We start from the raw sequence: 21963 nt of genomic DNA, 5'->3' as shown, positions 1-21963 counted from the left end.
CGAGACTAACCTTGCATTGCCAACTAGTCTTGCTATGAATAATTATTAGTGCTAGGTGTATCCACGCCTAAGGAATCCCTTCCCTGGATATTCATAATTCAACATTGGTGAGTGTCATTAACCCAATTGGTAGGGTCTTTTGTCGTTTCCCTATTGACAATCTGAATGCACATTGTCCAGTTCGATATAGTTCAACATCCTCCTTAACATTCCTTGAAAGTTTCAACTTAAAAATCGTTACGGTTCCTAAAATATTGCAGATATACCATTTTTGACAAGACAGATCTAAGTCATGTCATTTGATTTAGTTGCAAAATACTCCTCAGAATCCCCACAAAGTTTAAATTTAATCCCCTTAGTCACTCCTGAGAGGCCATAGAGGCACTCTTTTTCCAACCTTGATGCAAATAGTGTCCTTTGATTTGCCTCAATATTCCCTAAAAGTTTCACCTGGTACCCTCAGCTGTCCCTAAGGTTATTTTGTTTTGGTATCCAGGTTACAGTAGTAGCTAGAGTCCTAGTAAGAAACGATCACGTCCAATACTAAAAAATGTAATAACCCATAACTCCTGTAAATAGTGTTGGATCAAAACAAGAAAAAGAACATTAGAACCGCTTTGTCTGAAACCATCCGTAGGAAACTTAAAGTCCCTTGGCTTGAATAACAAGGAAAATGTATTGGTCTGAGAATCAGGAAAAGTGGCTGCAACCACGTTATTCTGCATCGACAGCATATTGTTTTATTTCCTCTTCTTCTTCTTTTCCCCCGCAGATGGCTAGGCACAGGAGCATCGTAGACAGCTATTTAATGCCTTTTTAATGGAAACTGAAGTATTTAAAAACTATTTATAATTAAAAAATAATTTTTTAAATATAATCAATTTTTTACGAAAACTGCATTTTTGTTCAACACTGTAGTAGCAAATGGTAATAACATCATCTTGCACAGGAAATTCAAAAACGTTCAGAAATTACATTAAAAAAAACTAGTTTTTTTAACTGAAAGTAAGGAGCGACACTAAAACTTAAAACGAACAGAAATTACTCCGTATATGAAATGGATTGTCCCCTCCGCAATCCCTCGCTCTTTACGCTAAAGCTTTTAATTGTTTTAAAAAGCAGAATTGTGGCAAAGAGTCAAACTTTAGCGTAAAGAGCGAGGGATTGCGGAGGGGACAATCCATTTCATATACGGAGTAATTTCTGTTCGTTTTAAGTTTTAGTGTCGCTCCTTACTTTCAGTTAAAAAAACTAGTTTTTTTTAATGTAATTTCTGAACGTTTTTGAATTAATGCATGTTTGATTTTGACTCTCCACACGTAAACTATTCAAATGAAATTGGCATATTAATTCCTTTTTTGGCTAAATGGCTTTCTCTTAGTTTTGATCATACGATTTTCAGAAATATGGGATGGGGAAGGAGGCCTAGTTGCCATGCAATTTTTCGGTTACATAAAAAGGCAACTATTGATTTTAATTTTAACGAATTTTCTTTATTAGCAAAAAATATACGTAACTTTAGAATTAACTTACGTAACAAACTTTTATATTCTTTAATTTTTATTATGTATATGAGGGGGTTTGTACCCTCGTTAATACCTCCTTCTTTACACTAAATCGTAAGTTTTGTCCCAATTCTTTAAGAATGACCCCTGAATCAGAAAGGCCGTAGAATAAATAGTTGAAATTACTAAAAATACTTTAGCATAAAGAGCAAGGTATTTATCTCCTCCTAAATACCTCGCTCTTTATGCTAAAGTATTTTTAGAACCCCTCATATGCGTAATAATCTCTGTTCGTTTTAAGCTTCAATGCTACTTCTTCCTTTCATTTGAAAAAAAACGTTTTCATGTTTATTTTTCATTGTTTTCTTATAGTAATGCTAGAGAATCCTGCGCCCTTTTCATTGAATTTTTCTTCCCCCGTGACAGATTCCTCCAAAGAAAGATCCTCCATCATAGCCCCCTCTCCTCAGCCCCACCCCCAAACAAAAAAATTCCCCTGAAAACGTCTGTACACTTCCCAATAACCATTACTATATGTAAACACTGGTCAAAGTTTGTAACTTGCAGCCCCTCCCCCAGGGATTGTGGGGGAGTAAGTCATCCCCAAAGACATAGTTATTATGGTTTTCGACTATGCTGATCAATATGGCTATCTCAAAATTTTGATCCGGTGACTTTGGGAAAAAAATGAGCGTGGGAGGGGGCCTAGATGCCCTCCAATTTTTTTGGTCACTTAAAAAGGGCACTAGAACTTTTCATTTCCGTTAGAATGAGCCCTCTTGCGACATTCTAGGACCACTTGGTCGATACGATGACCCCTGGGAAAAAAAAAAAAAAAACAAAAAAAAAAAAACAAATAAACACGCACCCGTGATTTGTCTTCTGGCAAAAAATGCGAAATTCCACATTTTTGTAGATAGGAGCTTGAAACTTCTACAGTAGGGTTCTCTGATACGCTGAATCTGATGGTGTCATTTTCGCTAAGATCCTACGACTTTTAGGGGGTGTTTCCCCCTATTTTCGTAAATAAGGCAAATTTTCTCAGGCTCGTAACTTTTGATGGGTAAGACTAAACTTGATGAAACTTATATATTTAAAATCAGCATTAAAATGCGATTCTTTTGATGTAGCTATTGATATCAAAATTCAATTTTTTAGAGTTTTGGTTACTATTGAGCCGGGTCGCTCCTTACTACAGTTCGTTACCACGAACTGTTTGAAAATCAAAATAGTGTTTTTAACATTACGAAAAGCATATAGATAGAGTTATTTAAAATTCATTAATTCTTTTAGGGTCTTCACAAAATACTGATTTGTGAAATGATACTATAGTTATTCTTGAAAATTTTAGAAAAGGTAATTTTATTTCCTCTCAGTTCAAAGTTATAATTTTCTCCTGGAACCAAACTTTATTTGGCTTAACCCCCAAAGTGTACATCTTTATAATATTTTACTATATTTCCATGGAAGAAAATAACCAAATCAATTTTATTTTATTTTAGTTCTCAGTTCAGGATCGCTAAAGTTATTATGTAAACTGCAAAAGTATTGCTTGTGTTTCAGCGGTAATTTTGATTTTGTAGTTCAAACTAGAAAAACACCGGAAAATTTTTCAATTAGTTTGTTTTTTGTTCGATTTAATTGACTCGGTACGTCATGGTACGTCATTTTATCGGTTGGACTTTACATCGAAAAGGATATGGTCTCAGGGGAACAAATCAAGAGAAAAAAAGAGCTAGAAAAGTATTACAGCCGAGCAATGCAAATATTTACTTTAAAACAACATTTCCACAAAAAAAAATATGGATAGAACTATGAAAAATGAAAACAAAGGTATTTAACAGATCAGGTGTATCGAGAAACAGAAATTGAGAGAGCCAAACATAAGGTCAAGAAGTGTTATCATAATGATGGATTATTTAGAAGCAATAATTGAGGGAGTCAAACAAAATATCAAGGAGCGTTATTATAATAACGATCATTATCGAAACAAATATAAAAATTTAGTTGCTATCAGAAATATGGGTGATACTGAGGTGATAAAAGCTATAATGAAAAAATTAAAACCTCTGCGAGGCTGTTCCAAAGAACGTTTAAAAACAAATTTAATAATTACATTTTGAAGTTCAACAAGATTATAAAATGCAGGCTGATCTTCCAAAATCTGGGTTGCAGTGGTAGCTATGAGCCTAGTAAGAGACGATCACGTCCCTTAATAAAAACTACTATAGCCCATAACTCCTAAAAATAGAGTCAGATCAAAACAACAAGTACAGTATTAGAACCGTCTTATCCGAAATCCCTATATAGGACACTTACCGTCTCTTGGCTTGAACATCAAGTAAAATATATTGGCTTGAAAATCAAGAAAAGTGGCTGCAACCACGATATTCTGCATATGCGGCATCTTTTATCTTACATAATGGGTCAATAATGAGTAGTTTATATTAATACTAAGACCAATCGATAAGTTAGTTACTGCATTCTAATCAGCTATGTTTGTTTTTTCACCAGCCATTTTTAACATTATTTTAAGTTTTGGTTACCATCCGGGTTGCAGCGGTAGCAAGCAGCCTAGCAAGAGACGATCACATCCCCTTAGTAAGAAGTATCCAGGTTGCAGTGGTAGTTTGCAACCTAGTAACTCACATCCAACACCAAAAAATAGAAAAGCCCATAACTCCTAAAAACAGAGTCAGATCAAAACAAAAAGTGCACAGTTAGAATTGCCTTGTCCGAAAGCCCTCTACATGAAACTTACCGTCCCTTGGCTTGAAAAACAAGGAAAAAATATTGGCTTGAAAAACAAGGAAAATATATTGGCTTGAAATTCAAGAAAAGCGGCTGAAACCATAATATTCTGCATATACGGCGTCTTTTTTTTCTTTTCCTCAGATAGCAGGGCATTGGGATATCGTAGAGAGCGGTTTAATGTTTTATTTTAAATGAAATTGCCACATGTAGCGTCTTTTGTAAATAATTTTTTTTAATATAATCAATTTTTAAAGAAAAACTACATTTTTATATAACACTTCAGTACCTCATGTTATTATAAAATGTACAACTGTGTAATAGCAAATGTTATTACATCAAATTGCACATGAAGATCAAAATAGCATTTTTAACATAATCAAAGGCATGTAGATATAGTTACATGAAATGTAGTAATTTCTTTAGAGTCTTAACACAAAATCTGATTGGGAATTGAAACTAGAGTAACTCCTGAAAATTTTGAATAAATTTCGGTTTACAGCGGTAGCTAGCAACCTAGTAAGAGACGGTCACGTCCAATACTAAGAAATGTAGTAACCCATAACTTCTAAAAATAATGTAAGATCAAATCAAAAAGTACACTGTTAGAACCGCCTTGTCCGAAAAAAACTATGTGGGAAACTTACCATCCATTGGCCTGAACAACAAGGGAAATGTACTGTCTTGAAAATCAAGGAAAGTGGCTGGAACCACGATATTCTGCATAAACGGCATCTTTTTTCTTTTTTTTTCTTTCTTTTCCTCCTCAGATAGCTTGGCACTGGAGCATCGTAGAGAGTTGTTTAATGGCTCATTTTAAAGGAAATTGATGTGGCTAAAAACATATTTCTAATAAAAAAAATAATTTTTAAAAAGAAATCAATTTTTTACGAAAAGTTGTATTTTTCTATAACACTGTAGTAGCTTCTGTTAGTAACATCAGGAATTTGTCACACCAACGTGATTTTGTAATCAACAAAATTTTCTTAAATAAAATCAATATTTTCACAAAGAACTCCATTTTCGTATACTAGATAATATATGTCGTTACAATAAAGAACGCACGCTAGCTCACAGTAACTCAAACATTAATTAAAAGTAGTAACCTTGGCCTTAGCGGCAGTAATAGCATCGGCAAACTTTTCTAGGGTATGGTTTAATACTTGTCTTACTTAGCCGCCTGATTCTCTGAAATTCACCTCTTACTATTCAACCTAAGAAAAAGCCGTGGGCTTTTTCCTGTTTGTAACTTTGTATTGCATAATAATAAAAGCATCTTTTAAAAAGTTTTCTTATAAAGGATCTGTGTAGTTCATTATACTAAACAAAAAGAGTCAAAGCCTTTTTTCTCGATCGTAACGGGTTGCAGCGGTAGCTTGCAACCTAGTAATATATAAAGGATTGATGTAGTTCATCGTAAATGGTGTCAGTCAAGTTATTATTAATAGAAGTTTTCTTTAGACTTTGACTTGACAAATGTGTAAACATTGGCTGTGACAAGAATTGTGTTGTGAGAGCAACACTTTGGTTTTGTCGCGTTTTTTTTCCTATGCCGCCGATCTCAGCTTATTCCTGGAAAACGGTAAGGGTCTAACCTGTGCGGTTTTTACGAAAAGTGTAGACCTCAGGCCGGATTGATCAATATGACATTACATTTTGGAAAGCTCCGCAGAACTCTTGCCTGGGGGCGAAAAGGATGGTTTTTGCTTGTCCACGAGCCAGAGCCTATGGTGTGCGAAGTGAAGTGGAGTTATATAGCCTACTAGCTGTTGGGGTGGCGCTTCGCGCCACCCCAACACCTAGTTGGTGGGGGCGCTTCGCGCCCCCCCCAAGCCCCCCCGCGCGCGTAAGTCGTTACGCGCCATAATAGTTACGCGCCATTGTAGTTGTGTCCCTATGTCCCACCTGTGAATATAGATATATATATATATATATCTATATATATAAAAATAAGTTGTCTGTCTGTGGATGTGTGGATGGATGTGTGGATGGATGTGTCAGGTGACGTCACCTGAAAAAACTGGATCAGGTGACGTCAAAACTGAAAAAACTAAAAAAGGCAAAAACTACAAAAAAAACTAAAAACTAATAAAAAAAATAAAAAAGCTAAAAAACTAAAAAAACTAAAAAAAGGCAAAAACTACAAAAAAAAACTAAAAAACTAAAAAAAAAAACTGAAAAAACTAAAAAAAGGCAAAAACTACAAAAAAAAACTAAAAACTAATAAAAAAAGTAAAAAAGCTAAAAAACTAAAAAAACTAAAAAAACTAAAAAAAGGTAAAAAACTAAAAAAAATAAAAAATAAAAAAAAACTAAAAAAAAGGAAAAAACTGAAAAATAAGCTAAAATAAAGGTAAAAACCAATAAAAAACTAAAAAGAAAAAAAGGAAAAAACTAAAAACAATTTTCATCTAAAAAACTAAAAAAAACTAAAAAAGGTAAAAACTAAAAGAACTAAAAAAGAAAAAAATAAATGACGAAACTCAAAGAGAAAGCGACCAGGACAAAAGGAATGTTCGATTAGCAATCAACAAAGCACCGGGAAGCACCGGGACACAGGGAGTATGAATGACGACCAGGACATAAGTAAAAAAAAAAATTAACAAAACTAAAAAGAAGTTAAAAACTACAAAAAAACTAAAAAGAAAAGAAAACTAAAAACTAATAAAAAAACTAAAAAATCTAAAAATCTAAATAAACTAAAAAAGAAAAAAAAGGAAAAAAATAAAGGAGAAAAACAAAACTAAAAAAGGAATGTATATACAGACCGGTACACCGGGATACAAATGACGACCGGGACACAGGGAATATAAATGACGACCGGGACACAGGGACACAACTACAACGGGGACACCGGGGGAAACAGGGGGATATAAATGACGACCGGGACAAAAAAACTAAAAAGAAAAAAAAACTAAAAACTAATAAAAAAACTAAAAAATCTAAAAATCTAAATAAGCTAAAAAAGAAAAAAAAAGGAAAAAAATAAAGGAGAAAAACAAAACTAAAAAACGAATGTATATACAGACCGGGACACCGGGATACAAATGACGACCGGGACACAGGGAATATAAATGACGACCGGGACACAGGGACACAACTACAACGGGGACACCGGGGGAAACAGGGGGATGTAAATGACGACCGGGACACCGGGACAGGGAATGGTCGATTAGCAATCACCATCAACAAAGCTCAAGGGCAATCATTAGAATCATGAGGTATAGATCTGAATACAGATTGTTTTCCCATGGACCATTATATGTTGCATGTTCAAGAGTCGGTAAACCTGACAATCTATTTATATGCAAAGACAATGGGACAGCAAAGAATGTTGTATATTCGCAAGTTTTACGTAGTTAAAACCATATATATATATATATATATATATATATATATATATATATATATATATATATATATATATATCTATCTATATTCACAGGTGGGACATAGGGACACAACTACAATGGCGCGTAACTATTATGGCGCGTAACGACTTACGCGCGCGGGGGGGCTTGGGGGGGGCGCGAAGCGCCCCCACCAACTAGGTGTTGGGGTGGCGCGAAGCGCCACCCCAACAGCTAGTATATATATATATATACTAGCTGTTGGGGTGGCGCTTCGCGCCACCCCAACACCTAGTTGGTGGGGGCGCTTCGCGCCCCCCCCCCAAGCCCCCCCGCGCGCGTAAGTCGTTACGCGCCATAATAGTTACGCGCCATTGTAGTTGTGTCCCTATGTCCCACCTGTGAATATAGATATATATATATATATATGGTTTTAACTACGTAAAACTTGCGAATATACAACATTCTTTGCTGTCCCATTGTCTTTGCATATAAATAGATTGTCAGGTTATCCCCCTGTTTCCCCCGGTGTCCCCGTTGTAGTTGTGTCCCTGTGTCCCGGTCGTCATTTATATTCCCTGTGTCCCGGGTCCCGGTCATCATTTGTATCCCGGTGTCCCGGTCTGTATATACATTCGTTTTTTAGTTTTGTTTTTCTCCTTTATTTTTTTCCTTTTTTTTTCTTTTTTAGCTTATTTAGATTTTTAGATTTTTTAGTTTTTTTTATTAGTTTTTAGTTTTTATTTCTTTTTAGTTTTTTTGTCCCGGTCGTCATTTATATCCCCCTGTTTCCCCCGGTGTCCCCGTTGTAGTTGTGTCCCTGTGTCCCGGTCGTTATTTATATTCCCTGTGTCCCGGTCGTCATTTGTATCCCGGTGTACCGGTCTGTATATACATTCGTTTTTTAGTTTTGTTTTTCTCCTTTATTTTTTTCCTTTTTTTTTCTTTTTTAGTTTATTTAGATTTTTAGATTTTTTAGTTTTTTTATTAGTATTTAGTTTTTTTTTCTTTTTAGTTTTTTTGTAGTTTTTACCTTCTTTTTAGTTTTGTTAATTTTTTTTTTTACTTGTGTCCTGGTCGTCATTTATACTCCCTGTGTCCCGGTGCTTTGTTGATTGCTAATCGAACATTCCTTTTGTCCTGGTCGCTTTCTCTTTGAGTGTCGTCATTTATTTTTTTTCTTTTTTAGTTCTTTTAGTTTTTACCTTTTTTAGTTTTTTTTTAGTTTTTAGTTTTTTTAGTTTTTTACCTTTTTTTAGTTTTTTTAGTTTTTTAGCTTTTTTATTTTTTTTATTAGTTTTTAGTTTTTTTGTAGTTTTTGCCTTTTTTTTTAGTTTTTTGTCCTGGTCGCTTTCTCTTTGAGTGTGCTTATTTTTCAGTTTTTTCCTTTTTTTTAGTTTTTTTTTATTTTTTATTTTTTTTAGTTTTTTACCTTTTTTTAGTTTTTTTATTTTTTTTAGTTTTTTAGCTTTTTTACTTTTTTTATTAGTTTTTAGTTTTTTTTGTAGTTTTTGCCTTTTTTTAGTTTTTTCAGTTTTTTTTTTAGTTTTTTATTGGTTTTTACCTTTATAGTTTTTTTAGTTTTTTAGCTTTTTTATTTTTTTTATTAGTTTTTAGTTTTTTTTGTAGTTTTTGCCTTTTTTTAGTTTTTTCAGTTTTGACGTCACCTGATCCAGTTTTTTCAGGTGACGTCACCTGACACATCCATCCATCCATCCACAGACAACTTATTTTTATATATATAGATAGATATATCTATATATATAAAAACTAGCTGTTGGGGTGGCGCTTCGCGCCACCCCAACACCTAGTTGGTGGGGGCGCTTCGCGCCCCCCCAAGCCCCCCCGCGCGCGTAAGTCGTTACGCGCCATAATAGTTACGCGCCATTGTAGTTGTGTCCCTATGTCCCACCTGTGAATATAGATATATATATATATATATATGGTTTTAACTACGTAAAACTTGCGAATATACAACATTCTTTGCTGTCCCATTGTCTTTGCATATAAATAGATTGTCAGGTTATCCCCCTGTTTCCCCCGGTGTCCCCGTTGTAGTTGTGTCCCTGTGTCCCGGTCGTCATTTATATTCCCTGTGTCCCGGGTCCCGGTCATCATTTGTATCCCGGTGTCCCGGTCTGTATATACATTCGTTTTTTAGTTTTGTTTTTCTCCTTTATTTTTTTCCTTTTTTTTTCTTTTTTAGCTTATTTAGATTTTTAGATTTTTTAGTTTTTTTTATTAGTTTTTAGTTTTTATTTCTTTTTAGTTTTTTTGTCCCGGTCGTCATTTATATCCCCCTGTTTCCCCCGGTGTCCCCGTTGTAGTTGTGTCCCTGTGTCCCGGTCGTTATTTATATTCCCTGTGTCCCGGTCGTCATTTGTATCCCGGTGTACCGGTCTGTATATACATTCGTTTTTTAGTTTTGTTTTTCTCCTTTATTTTTTTCCTTTTTTTTTCTTTTTTAGTTTATTTAGATTTTTAGATTTTTTAGTTTTTTTATTAGTTTTTAGTTTTTTTTTCTTTTTAGTTTTTTTGTAGTTTTTACCTTCTTTTTAGTTTTGTTAATTTTTTTTTTTACTTGTGTCCTGGTCGTCATTTATACTCCCTGTGTCCCGGTGCTTTGTTGATTGCTAATCGAACATTCCTTTTGTCCTGGTCGCTTTCTCTTTGAGTGTCGTCATTTATTTTTTTCTTTTTTAGTTCTTTTAGTTTTTACCTTTTTTAGTTTTTTTTTAGTTTTTAGTTTTTTTAGTTTTTTACCTTTTTTTAGTTTTTTTAGTTTTTTAGCTTTTTTATTTTTTTTATTAGTTTTTAGTTTTTTTGTAGTTTTTGCCTTTTTTTTTAGTTTTTTGTCCTGGTCGCTTTCTCTTTGAGTGTCGTCATTTATTAGTTTTTTCCTTTTTTTTTTTAGTTTTTTATTGGTTTTTACCTTTATTTTAGCTTATTTTTCAGTTTTTTCCTTTTTTTTAGTTTTTTTTTATTTTTTATTTTTTTTAGTTTTTTACCTTTTTTTAGTTTTTTTAGTTTTTTTAGTTTTTTAGCTTTTTTACTTTTTTTATTAGTTTTTAGTTTTTTTTTGTAGTTTTTGCCTTTTTTTAGTTTTTTCAGTTTTTTTTTTAGTTTTTTATTGGTTTTTACCTTTATAGTTTTTTTAGTTTTTTAGCTTTTTTATTTTTTTTATTAGTTTTTAGTTTTTTTTGTAGTTTTTGCCTTTTTTTAGTTTTTTCAGTTTTGACGTCACCTAATCCAGTTTTTTCAGGTGAGGTCACCTGACACATCCATCCACACATCCATCCATCCATCCATCCACAGACAACTTATTTTTATATATATAGATATATATATATATATATATATATATATATATATATATATATATATATATGGTTTTAACTACGTAAAACTTGCGAATATACAACATTCTTTGCTGTCCCATTGTCTTTGCATATAAATAGATTGTCAGGTTTACCGACTCTTGAACATGCAACATATAATGGTCCATGGGAAAACAATCTGTATTCAGATCTATACCTCATGATTCTAATGATTGCCCTTGAGCTTTGTTGATGGTGATTGCTAATCGACCATTCCCTGTCCCGGTGTCCCGGTCGTCATTTACATCCCCCTGTTTCCCCCGGTGTCCCCGTTGTAGTTGTGTCCCTGTGTCCCGGTCGTCATTTATATTCCCTGTGTCCCGGTCGTAATTTGTATCCCGGTGTCCCGGTCTGTATATACATTCGTTTTTTAGTTTTGTTTTTCTCCTTTATTTTTTTCCTTTTTTTTTCTTTTTTAGCTTATTTAGATTTTTAGATTTTTTAGTTTTTTTATTAGTTTTTAGTTTTTTTTTCTTTTTAGTTTTTTTGTCCCGGTCGTCATTTATATCCCCCTGTTTCCCCCGGTGTCCCCGTTGTAGTTGTGTCCCTGTGTCCCGGTCGTCATTTATATTCCCTGTGTCCCGGTCGTCATTTGTATCCCGGTGTACCGGTCTGTATATACATTCGTTTTTTAGTTTTGTTTTTCTCCTTTATTTTTTTCCTTTGTTTTTCTTTTTTAGTTTATTTAGATTTTTAGATTTTTTAGTTTTTTTATTAGTTTTTAGTTTTTTTTTCTTTTTAGTTTTTTTGTAGTTTTTAACTTCTTTTTAGTTTTGTTAATTTTTTTTTTTACTTATGTTATTTTTTTCTTTTTTAGTTCTTTTAGTTTTTACCTTTTTTAGTTTTTTTTAGTTTTTTAGATGAAAATTTTTTTTAGTTTTTTCCTTTTTTTCTTTTTAGTATTTTATTGGTTTTTACCTTTATGTTAGCTTATTTTTCAGTTTTTTCCTTTTTTTTTAGTTTTTTTTATTTTTTATTTTTTTTAGTTTTTTACCTTTTTTTAGTTTTTTTAGTTTTTTTAGTTTTTTTAGTTTTTTAGCTTTTTTACTTTTTTTATTAGTTTTTAGTTTTTTTGTAGTTTTTGCCTTTTTTTAGTTTTTTCAGTTTTTTTTTTAGTTTTTTATTGGTTTTTACCTTTATTTTAGCTTATTTTTCAGTTTTTTCCTTTTTTTTAGTTTTTTTTAGTTTTTAGTTTTTTTAGTTTTTTACCTTTTTTTAGTTTTTTTAGTTTTTTTAGTTTTTTAGCTTTTTTATTTTTTTTATTAGTTTTTAGTTTTTTTGTAGTTTTTGCCTTTTTTTTAGTTTTTTTAGTTTTTTAGCTTTTTTATTAGTTTTTAGTTTTTTTTGTAGTTTTTGCCTTTTTTTAGTTTTTTTAGTTTTTTATTTTTTTTATTAGTTTTTAGTTTTTTTTGTAGTTTTTGCCTTTTTTTTAGTTTTTTCAGTTTTGACGTCACCTGATCCAGTTTTTTCAGGTGACGTCACCTGATCCACGATCCACAGATCCACAGACAACTTATTTTTATATATATAGATAGTTTTTTTTTTTTACTTATGTCCTGGTCGTCATTTATACTCCCTGTGTCCCGGTGCTTTGTTGATTGCTAATCGAACATTCCTTTTGTCCTGGTCGCTTTCTCTTTGAGTTTCGTCATTTATTTTTTTCTTTTTTAGTTCTTTTAGTTTTTACCTTTTTTAGTTTTTTTTAGTTTTTTAGATGAAAATTTTTTTTAGTTTTTTCCTTTTTTTCTTTTTAGTTTTTTATTGGTTTTTACCTTTATTTTAGCTTATTTTTCAGTTTTTTCCTTTTTTTAGTTTTTTTTTATTTTTTATTTTTTTTAGTTTTTTACCTTTTTTTAGTTTTTTTAGTTTTTTTAGTTTTTTAGCTTTTTTACTTTTTTTATTAGTTTTAGTTTTTTTTTGTAGTTTTTGCCTTTTTTTAGTTTTTTCAGTTTTTTTTTTAGTTTTTTATTGGTTGCCTTTTTTTAGTTTTTTTAGTTTTTTAGCTTTTTTATTTTTTTTATTAGTTTTTAGTTTTTTTTGTAGTTTTTGCCTTTTTTAGTTTTTTCAGTTTTGACGTCACCTGATCCAGTTTTTTCAGGTGACGTCACCTGATCCATCCACAGACAGACAGACAACTTATTTTTATATATATAGATGTCAGAGAGAAGTATCTGAAGTTGTGCAGCCAAGCTTTCGTTTCATCAAACCATGTTTCTGCTTTCGAGTGGAAAGCTCCGTTTTAGCAGGCAAGCAGGCAGGCACCACTTCCAAATTGAAGATGGACTAAAATCTATAGGTGCTAGATATATGCGGCAGTTACCCGGCCCCACAGCCAATATATCTTCTTTGAATGATAATTAAAAATTTACAGAAGTGAAAATGTGGCATTTTCCCACGGGTCCGAAAGTGCTGCCATCTATTATTTCTACCCATTTCTCTTTTTGATTTCAGCTGAGTTTATCATTCCATTTTTCGGACTTGGGATTGCGGTAGAAAAATGGTATCAGATGTGCCTAATAAACTTTATAAGTTCTCTCATTGCTAAAGAAATTGGAGCTTATCCTGTGCTCCTTTCTAAGTGGTGACGTTAGAAAGTCGACCTACGGCAAAAAAATCAACTTTTGAACTAAGACAGACAGAATTTTTTTTCGACGGCAATCGATAGCTCTTGATGAGCTGATCAAAATATATGACATCCATTTTTTGGTACAAAAATTCCGTCATGAGGTATACCAGTTTGAAAGTTTCAAGAGGTTGATAACTTCAGTAGTAAGGTACACACTGAAAAAAAATCGAGGCCGATACAAATTGTGAGACATATAGAGGACTTGTAAGCAACAGTCGGCTGTTAGGTAATAATCACGTTTGGCAATGAGGGGTTAGCAAATTTTGCTAGTTGGTGTATTTATTATTTGTTTCCAGTGTATTTGATGGTAAAACCAATTTGGCTCCAGTAGTAAGACATGTAGGGGACTTATAAGCAATAATCTACTGTTAGGCTACAGTCAACTTCAGCGATGAGGGTTTGCAACTATGCTAGTTGGTGTACCCATTTCTTTGTTTCCGGTGAACTTGATTCGTGTCACGGGAGAGGGACTTATAAGTAAGAATTGGTTCACGTTAGGCGAGAAACGGCTGTTAGCTTATAATCATCTTCGGCAATGAGGGGTTTGCCACTTTTGCTAGTTAGTGCACCTATTATTTGTTTCCGGTGTATTTGATGGTAAAGCCAATTTGGTTCCAGTGATAAGACATGTAGGGGGCTTGTAAGTAATAATCGCCTATTGGGCTACAATTATCTTCAGCGATGAGGGGTTTGGAACTTTTGCTAGTTGGTGTACCCATTTATTTGTTTCCGGTGAACTTAATGTCTATCACGGGAGAGGGAAAATCTTGTAAAAGACGAAAAAACTGGATTGCAGCGGTCCAGGTAGTCTGGGTTGAAGTGGTAGCTAGCAACTTAGTAATTATATTAAAGAACGAACTGTTGCCATAATAAATGACACATTTTCTAGTGAAGATCCGGGTTGCAGCAGTAACTAGTTTATTTATGGTAAAGTAAATGGCATAGTAAATGACACATTTTTAGTGAAGATCCGTGTTGCAGCAGTAACTAGTTTATTTATGGTAAAGAACGAACTCTAGCCCATAGTAATTAATTTAGTTTTTAAAAGAAGGAATCACGGCAGAAACCTCCATGGTAGCATAAGTAATCTGCAAGTTATAATTTCAAGAAGCATATAAATATACAGGTTATCAAAAGGACGTATCAACAATGTCATAGCAATGGCTAATTCTATTAAGTTGAGTTCTAGTACTACTGCTGTGATTACTATTATCACTACACCTAAGGGTATGAAGGTGAAGTTTTTAGAGGACTTTTAGGGGGAAGGTAAACTGAATCTTAGCACGCCCTCCGTAAGCAGGTTGGCAAAAGTGAATATCAGCAATATCTGAGCAACAGTTTGGTGTGTGAAATTAAAACTTACAAGGCTTATTGCAGGGGATGTTGAACTATCCAAAAGACAATATTTGCATCATAATACTACTACTTCTACCCCTACAACTACTACTACTGCTACTATCATTGATGCTGCTGCTACTAGTACCACTGCTACTGAAGCTAAGTAGTAGTAGTAGTAGTAGTAGTAGTAGTAGACAGGTTTAATAGCAAAAACTTGACAGCTGTCGCTGATTTGTGTTTTCTTTTACAACATATACAAAATCAAGCTACACTTGTAAATATAAATAAAACTATAAATATTAACTCTTATTATACATTTTGACGAAAACCGGAACGAAAGAATTACCATATCGGTTTGTTCTTGCTTTAACGGGAACTAACTTATCTTGCTTTCTCGTTCTTGATGGTAGAGGTTGATCAGGTAGAATGTCACAGTGCTGAGATTTAGAAAGCAAGTACTTTCCGAAACTCATTATCAGAGTTTCGTACCGGTTTTGGAGTGACGGCAGTCTTAGCACTTCCAGAGCCTTTTCATAGGGGATGTCACCTTGGCCCAAGATGATCGATACCGCTCGCTTCTGAACCGATTCAAGCTCCTGACAAAGATACACTGTTCTCAGTGCTGAAGGTACCCAAACAGGACACGCATATTCCAGAATGGGACGGACATACGCTATGTATGCATACTTAATACTCTCTGTGTTTGCACTGAACCTACGCATACCGTTTAAAGTCTGTAGACTAGCGTTTGCACTTTTAACCACGTTTTCAACATGTGTGGCAAAGCTGAAGTCATTGGAAAAAGTAACTCCAAGGATCTTGATACTGTTTGCTAGAGGGAATGGAACATTTGGCTCCATAATATCACCTTTTAGCGGGTTAAAGCGCACTATCTTCGACTTGTTCACATTAATCTCAAGATTTAGCTCCGCGCACTCTTTTGTGAAAACACTGAAAAAATTTGAACTGAACTGTGGCGTCACAACTCCGTTTTGTACTAAATATTTCAGAATAAATGACAGGTCATCCACGAACTTGTAGCGGTCGTCATAGTCAGCTATGAGGAAGTTAATTACAGACAAGAATACAATAGTTGCAAGCTTAGTGCCCTGAGGGGCTCCACAGGTGGATGAGGACCATTCGGAATTGGTGTCACCTTCGTAGAGAGCAAACACACGATGCATCCTCTGACTGAGAAAGTCCACACGAGCGTAAGAGTCTTTTTCTTAGCCCCCATTAGCTTGAGATTAAGGGCAGCTACAATATGATTGATTAGATCAAATGCCTTTCGGAAATCAATGGCACCAAGGTCTACAAAACTGTGACCTTTTTCGACCAACTTAAGAAGACTATCATACATCCTCACTAGGTACACTGAGGTATTACAGTCTTTCAGTCCGCCGTATTGTCTCTGGTCGATAGATCCCTGAATTTGATCAAGTAAGACCCTCATGATAAAGGTCTCGGCCACTTTCGCCAGGCATGGTGTTTGCGAAATAGGTCTAAGTTCGTCACAGCTCTTAGGGTTGGTAACCTTCGGAATTACTCTAACGTGAGCTTTCTTCCAAACAGCTGGAAAGATCCCTATACGAAAGCAAAGGTTTATCAGCACTGAGAGTGGTTTCGCAATGAAAAGGGCTTATTCTCGAATCAGTTTGGGTGGAAGTTCGTCTGGATAAGCCGAACAGTTTACTTTCACCTTCATCAGTGTCTTATAGGTTATCATCTCATCGATAACAACTTCACCTTCATCTGCACAGGATTCAAGTATTTCAGACTTCTGGGCTTGTGTGGGAGAAGGAAATGAGGTCCAGATGCGGGTGAAATATTGATTAACCTCATCAGCAGTTGTGTAAGTTCCGTCAGGGTGGCTTATTTTTATGCTGTTATGAATGGACTTGCCAGTGATTTGCTTGACCGCTCTGTGCCATTTCCTGGGATTAGTGTGCCTAAGACTGTCCGAAAATTTCTCACGCCCGTAATCTTTCTTCGCACTTCTCGTGAGAGAGGTAATGTGATTTCGCAATTTTTTTCGCATTTTGCAAATCTCCTTCTTGGAAAAGCTTGCACTTTTTTCGGATTAGTTTCTTGATTTGGGGAGTTATCCAGGGTTTATCACTTTCAAATCTAGTGAAAGTCTTTTCAGGAAAAAACTCGAGGTATTTGGCATGGAGAACTTCGTTGAACAGTTGGCATTTTTTATCGAGGCTTTTGTCTCCATATACTTCTGGAAAAGGGTAAGTAGCTATCCATCGACCATAGGTGCAAATTGCTGAATCAGTAAGCGGACGATACTTGACACGCTTAATTTTAGGCTTGGGTATTGAAGAGGCAGCTGACCAGAGCACAACGTTATGATCAGAACAGGCAAGCGGCCCAAGGGATTCAGGGGTTTGGTAATATGTCTCACAGTTGGTCAGGATTAAATCAAGTATGCTGCCAGATTCATGTGTTGGAAAATTTACAACCTGCTTGAGGGAAAGGCATGATGCTAGCCAGCTTTTCTTGGTTTGGAAGTCCCCAGCCAGAACAATAGCAGGATTTCCATAGAAAGCACGAAGGTGGTCGACAGTCTTTTGGAGGTATGTGACAAGATCACGGCGGTTTTTAGCACTTTCAGGGTAGTAGACTGAAGCAAAGATAATGCATGAGTAAGCACGCGGCATGGCCGATGGTTTGCACCAAACCCACACAGCCTCATGTTCAGTGCTTTCAAGTTCACGTAGCTCCTTCATTGGGATATCTTCACGTACGTAAAGGGCTACTCCACCGCCTAGTCTCTGGTCACCAAGAGCTTGTCTTGTTCTGAGGTATAGGGCATAACCGGTGAGCCTTCCTGTCACTTCAGTCAGGTTCCAAGTTTCTGTTATGGCTGCGACAGAAACATTGTTCTGCCTGAATACTACACCGATTTCATCTATTTTATATATATTTAGCTAAGACTACTACTAGCTAAGACTACTACTTAAAGCTCTGCTTCTACTATAACTACTGGTGCTACTACTACCTCTACTAAAGCTAAGGTTATTAAGGTGAACATTTTGAGCAATATTGAAACTGTATAGAACTAAATAAAAAAACAATATGCCCACATAAGTTGTCGAAAGGACTCATCAGCAATACTTCTGGAACGGTTGATGTTATTGAGCTGAAACTTTCTTCGTGTGTTGAAGGGGATGTTGAAAAAACAAATCAAAGGTGCTATGTGAATATTGCTACTAATGCTACTACTGCTACTGCAACTGTTTCTACCACACAAGCTAAGGATATTAAGGTGAAACTTTCAAGACACATTTAGGTTGGTGTTAAACTAAATCAAAACAAACTATGATCATGCTGATTGTCAAAAGGTTGACAAAGCGATATCATAATAACAGCTTACATTATCAAGTTAGACATTTCAGGGTAAGTTGTGGCCAAATATGCACTAGCCAGAAGACACTATATGCATACTTTTAATACTACTTCTACGATTACTGCAACTAATGACACTAAGGGCATTAATTTGTAGGTTTCTGGGAAATTTTAGGGGAAGTTTCAATTAAACGACAAAACTATATGCATAACGGTATTAAAAGGGAATATAAGAAATATCAAAGGCGGCACTAATGTATCAAAGCTAGTAGGATTATTTATATTTTACAGGAGGTAATTTGATTGGAAATTAGAATTTCTATGGTTACAATAGGCTGTTATAACTATGCAATCTATGGTTACATCTGCAAGCATGAAAACTCCAGCATTGTAATCATTGTAGTTTTAATTTTAGAATCAGTTGATAATTTTGAATAAATATAGAACTCACTGCACCAATCCCTTTACTATAGAGCTTGATCAGCATACTCTGATTAATTTTGGAAGATTGTGGGTATTAAAACTCTTTTTTATGGGTTTGGAGTTTTAGACCATAGCATATTGACTGGTTATCTTAGAATTAATATCTATTGCCATTTTTACCCCCTTGACCAAAATTGATCTTTAGTGGCTGTGACTATTTGTTTGATACCATTACCCCTGGGATAAAAGAAAGGAGGGCAGGGAGACATATCAGTAGGGTATAGCCCATACCAAATGTGATATTTTTGTTCTTCAAGGAGGGATACCGTAATCCTTCTCTGCAGGGCTTTTGATAATGACGATTCCAATGGTGTGCCTTTGGTTATGATCTTAACCCATTGTGAGGGGATGCAAGATTCTCTTTGAAATTTCATAAATTCATTTTGTAATGAACTTCATATAATTACATTTACCTTGGGTAATAGTTACTATTATTAAATTGACGTTAAATGGAAGTTTTTCATCATTATACAGTTCTTTTTCAATGCGTGTTTTGAGACTTTCTGTTACAACAGGCCATAGATCAGTCTTTACAAGGGCAAACACTGAAACCTATAACCTCAGACACCATTGTGCCAAATAAAATTAAAAGCCTAAAAATTTCTAATACTCTCATATGTTTTTTTTAACTAATATCAACTTATTTTGTTGTTTAGAAAATATAACTCTCCCCTTCCCTCCACCCACAAATCATCTTCCGTGTTGCCATATGTTAAAGAGCAAGATCCTTAAGCTTTTGAGCAAGTAAAACTAGGTCATGTAAGGTTTTGATGAAGCGGCACTATTTCAATTTAGGATTATCTCTAGATTATTTATATCCCAAATGGGAAAAGCTTTCAGCCTTTTTTTCAGCTGGAAATTGGAAAAGAGCAAATAAGTATTTTAAAGCTATTGATTTTAACGCTTTATACTGGAATTTTAGCACGAGAAACAGCAGCTATCACAAGGAACAATAGGCGATCCCTATCATTCACGTCTCAAAAGTAGTGGAAGGAGCTGTAGTATGTTATTCGGCAAATATGAAAATAAATAGAAATAAAGAAAAAAGATACCCAATTGGTGCGGATGGTTTGGGGTAGCCATTTCTTGCTTGACTTGAAAAACGATCACATATTAAATAAAAAAAGATAAGTGTTCTTTTAAACGAGAAAAGGTCAAGAAGAATTTTCTAGGGAAATTTAACAGCGAGGATAGAATATTTTGGTGGGGGTTTAATCAACCTCTTCTATTGTTGGTCCACCAGATTCTTGGGGTCGGTCAGGCATTTCTTCAGGTATACTTCCAATCCCTTGATAAAGTTTTGTTATTATGGGCTTACAAATATTTTCAATTGCTTTTTGTTTGTCTTCAAATTCCTCTTTCTCAGCCAACTGATTGGCATCCAGCCATTTTAAAGTCTCATTACAGATACCCAAAACTGCCCTGCGGTCATCATCACTAATCTTGTTTTTCATATCTTCGCCTTCGATAGTCTGTTTCATATAAAAACAATAGGATTCAAGGGCATTCTTAGCTGAAATTTTCTCCCTTTGTTTCTCATCCTCGGCACGGTAGTGCTCAGCATCATTGACCATTCGCTCAATTTCATCCCTAGATAAACGATTCTTGTCATTAGTGATCGTGATCTTACTTGCTTTACCCATAGATTTTTCAACAGCGGTAACATTTAAAATTCCGTTAGCGTCAATATCAAATGACACTTCGATCTGAGGTACAGCTCGTGGGGCTGGTGGAATTCCAGTGAGCTCAAATTTACCGAGAAGATTATTATGTTTTGTCATAGTTCGTTCTCCTTCATAAACCTGAATCAAAACTCCAGGCTGATTGTCCGAATATGTAGTAAAAGTCTGAGTCTGCTTTGTAGGAATGCACGTGTTTCTTTTTATCAAAGGAGTCATCACTCCTCCAGCTGTTTCAATACCAAGAGAAAGCGGTGCAACGTCCAACAAAAGGAGATCCTGAATTACTTCAGACTTGTCACCATTAAGAATGGCAGCCTGAATAGCAGCACCATAAGCAACTGCTTCATCAGGATTGATTGACTTATTTAGTTCTTTTCCATTAAAAAAGTCTCGTAGAAGTTTTTGCACACGCGGAATACGGGTAGAACCTCCAACAAGAACAATCTCATGGATACTTCCTTTGTCTAGTTTAGCATCCCTGAGAGATTTTTCAACTGGCTCCATTGTACTTCTAAACAAATCAGCACAGAGTTCTTCAAATCGAGCACGAGTAATCGAGGTATAAAAGTCAATGCCTTCATGTAGTGAGTCTATGTCGATACTAGCTTGGGCAGCCGTTGACAAGGTTCTTTTCGCTCTTTCACATGCGGTCTTAAGTCTTCTAAGTGCTCTTGCATTATTTGAGAGATCCATTTTATGCTTTCTCTTAAACTCTTTCAAGAAGTGAGTCACTATTCTGTTGTCAAAGTCTTCACCACCCAAATGTGTATCCCCAGACGTTGATTTTACTTCGAATATTCCTTCCTCGATCGTAAGAATGCTCACATCAAAAGTACCACCACCAAGATCGAAAATGAGTACATTTTTTTCAGCATCATCCTTTTTATCAAGGCCATAGGCAATCGCAGCAGCAGTTGGTTCATTAATGATGCGAAGAATATTCAATCCTGCAATGATACCAGCATCTTTTGTAGCCTGTCTTTGGGAATCATTGAAATAAGCAGGTACAGTGACAACAGCGTCAGTGACTGATTTTCCGATATAAGCCTCGGCGATTTTTTTCATCTTACCAAGAATCATTGAAGAGATCTCTTCAGGCATAAAAGCCTTTGTCTCGCCTTTAAATTCAACTTGAATTTTTGGTCTGCCATCTATACTGATTACCTTGAATGGCCAATGTTTCATGTCTGATTGAACTGAAGAATCTTCAAATTTCCTACCAATTAGTCTTTTGGCATCAAAGACTGTGTTTAAAGGGTTCATGGCTCCTTGGTTTATGGCAGCATCTCCAATCAGATGTTCAGTATCAGTAAATGCCACGCAAGATGGTGTTGTTCGATTACCCTGGTCGTTGGCGATGATATCAACTTTACCATGTTGAAAAACACCAACGCAGGAATAAGTAGTTCCTAGATCAATACCAATTGCAGGTCCTTTAGTCATTTCTAATATTTCTTTCTGAATTGCTTTATAATAGCAAATGGATCCAGTTTCTTA

At 34.8% G+C, this 21963-nt stretch overlaps 1 protein-coding gene across 1 annotated transcript; it reads right to left on the bottom strand.

Annotated features, from left to right (window-relative positions):
• Nucleotides 1-17929: 17929 nt before the first annotated feature.
• On the bottom strand, nt 17930-21909 carry LOC136026316 (heat shock cognate 71 kDa protein-like). The gene has a single exon (XM_065702738.1). It carries the CDS (start codon nt 21907-21909, stop codon nt 19996-19998), a length of 1914 nt encoding a protein of 637 aa, XP_065558810.1. The 3' UTR covers nt 17930-19995.
• Between the last annotated feature and the right edge of the window lie 54 nt (nt 21910-21963).

Source organism: Artemia franciscana, chromosome 4 (assembly GCF_032884065.1).
Source record: "Artemia franciscana chromosome 4, ASM3288406v1, whole genome shotgun sequence".
In the NCBI taxonomy this organism is placed as follows: Eukaryota; Metazoa; Arthropoda; class Branchiopoda; order Anostraca; family Artemiidae; genus Artemia; species Artemia franciscana.
This window is presented reverse-complemented; position numbering and strand designations above follow the sequence as displayed.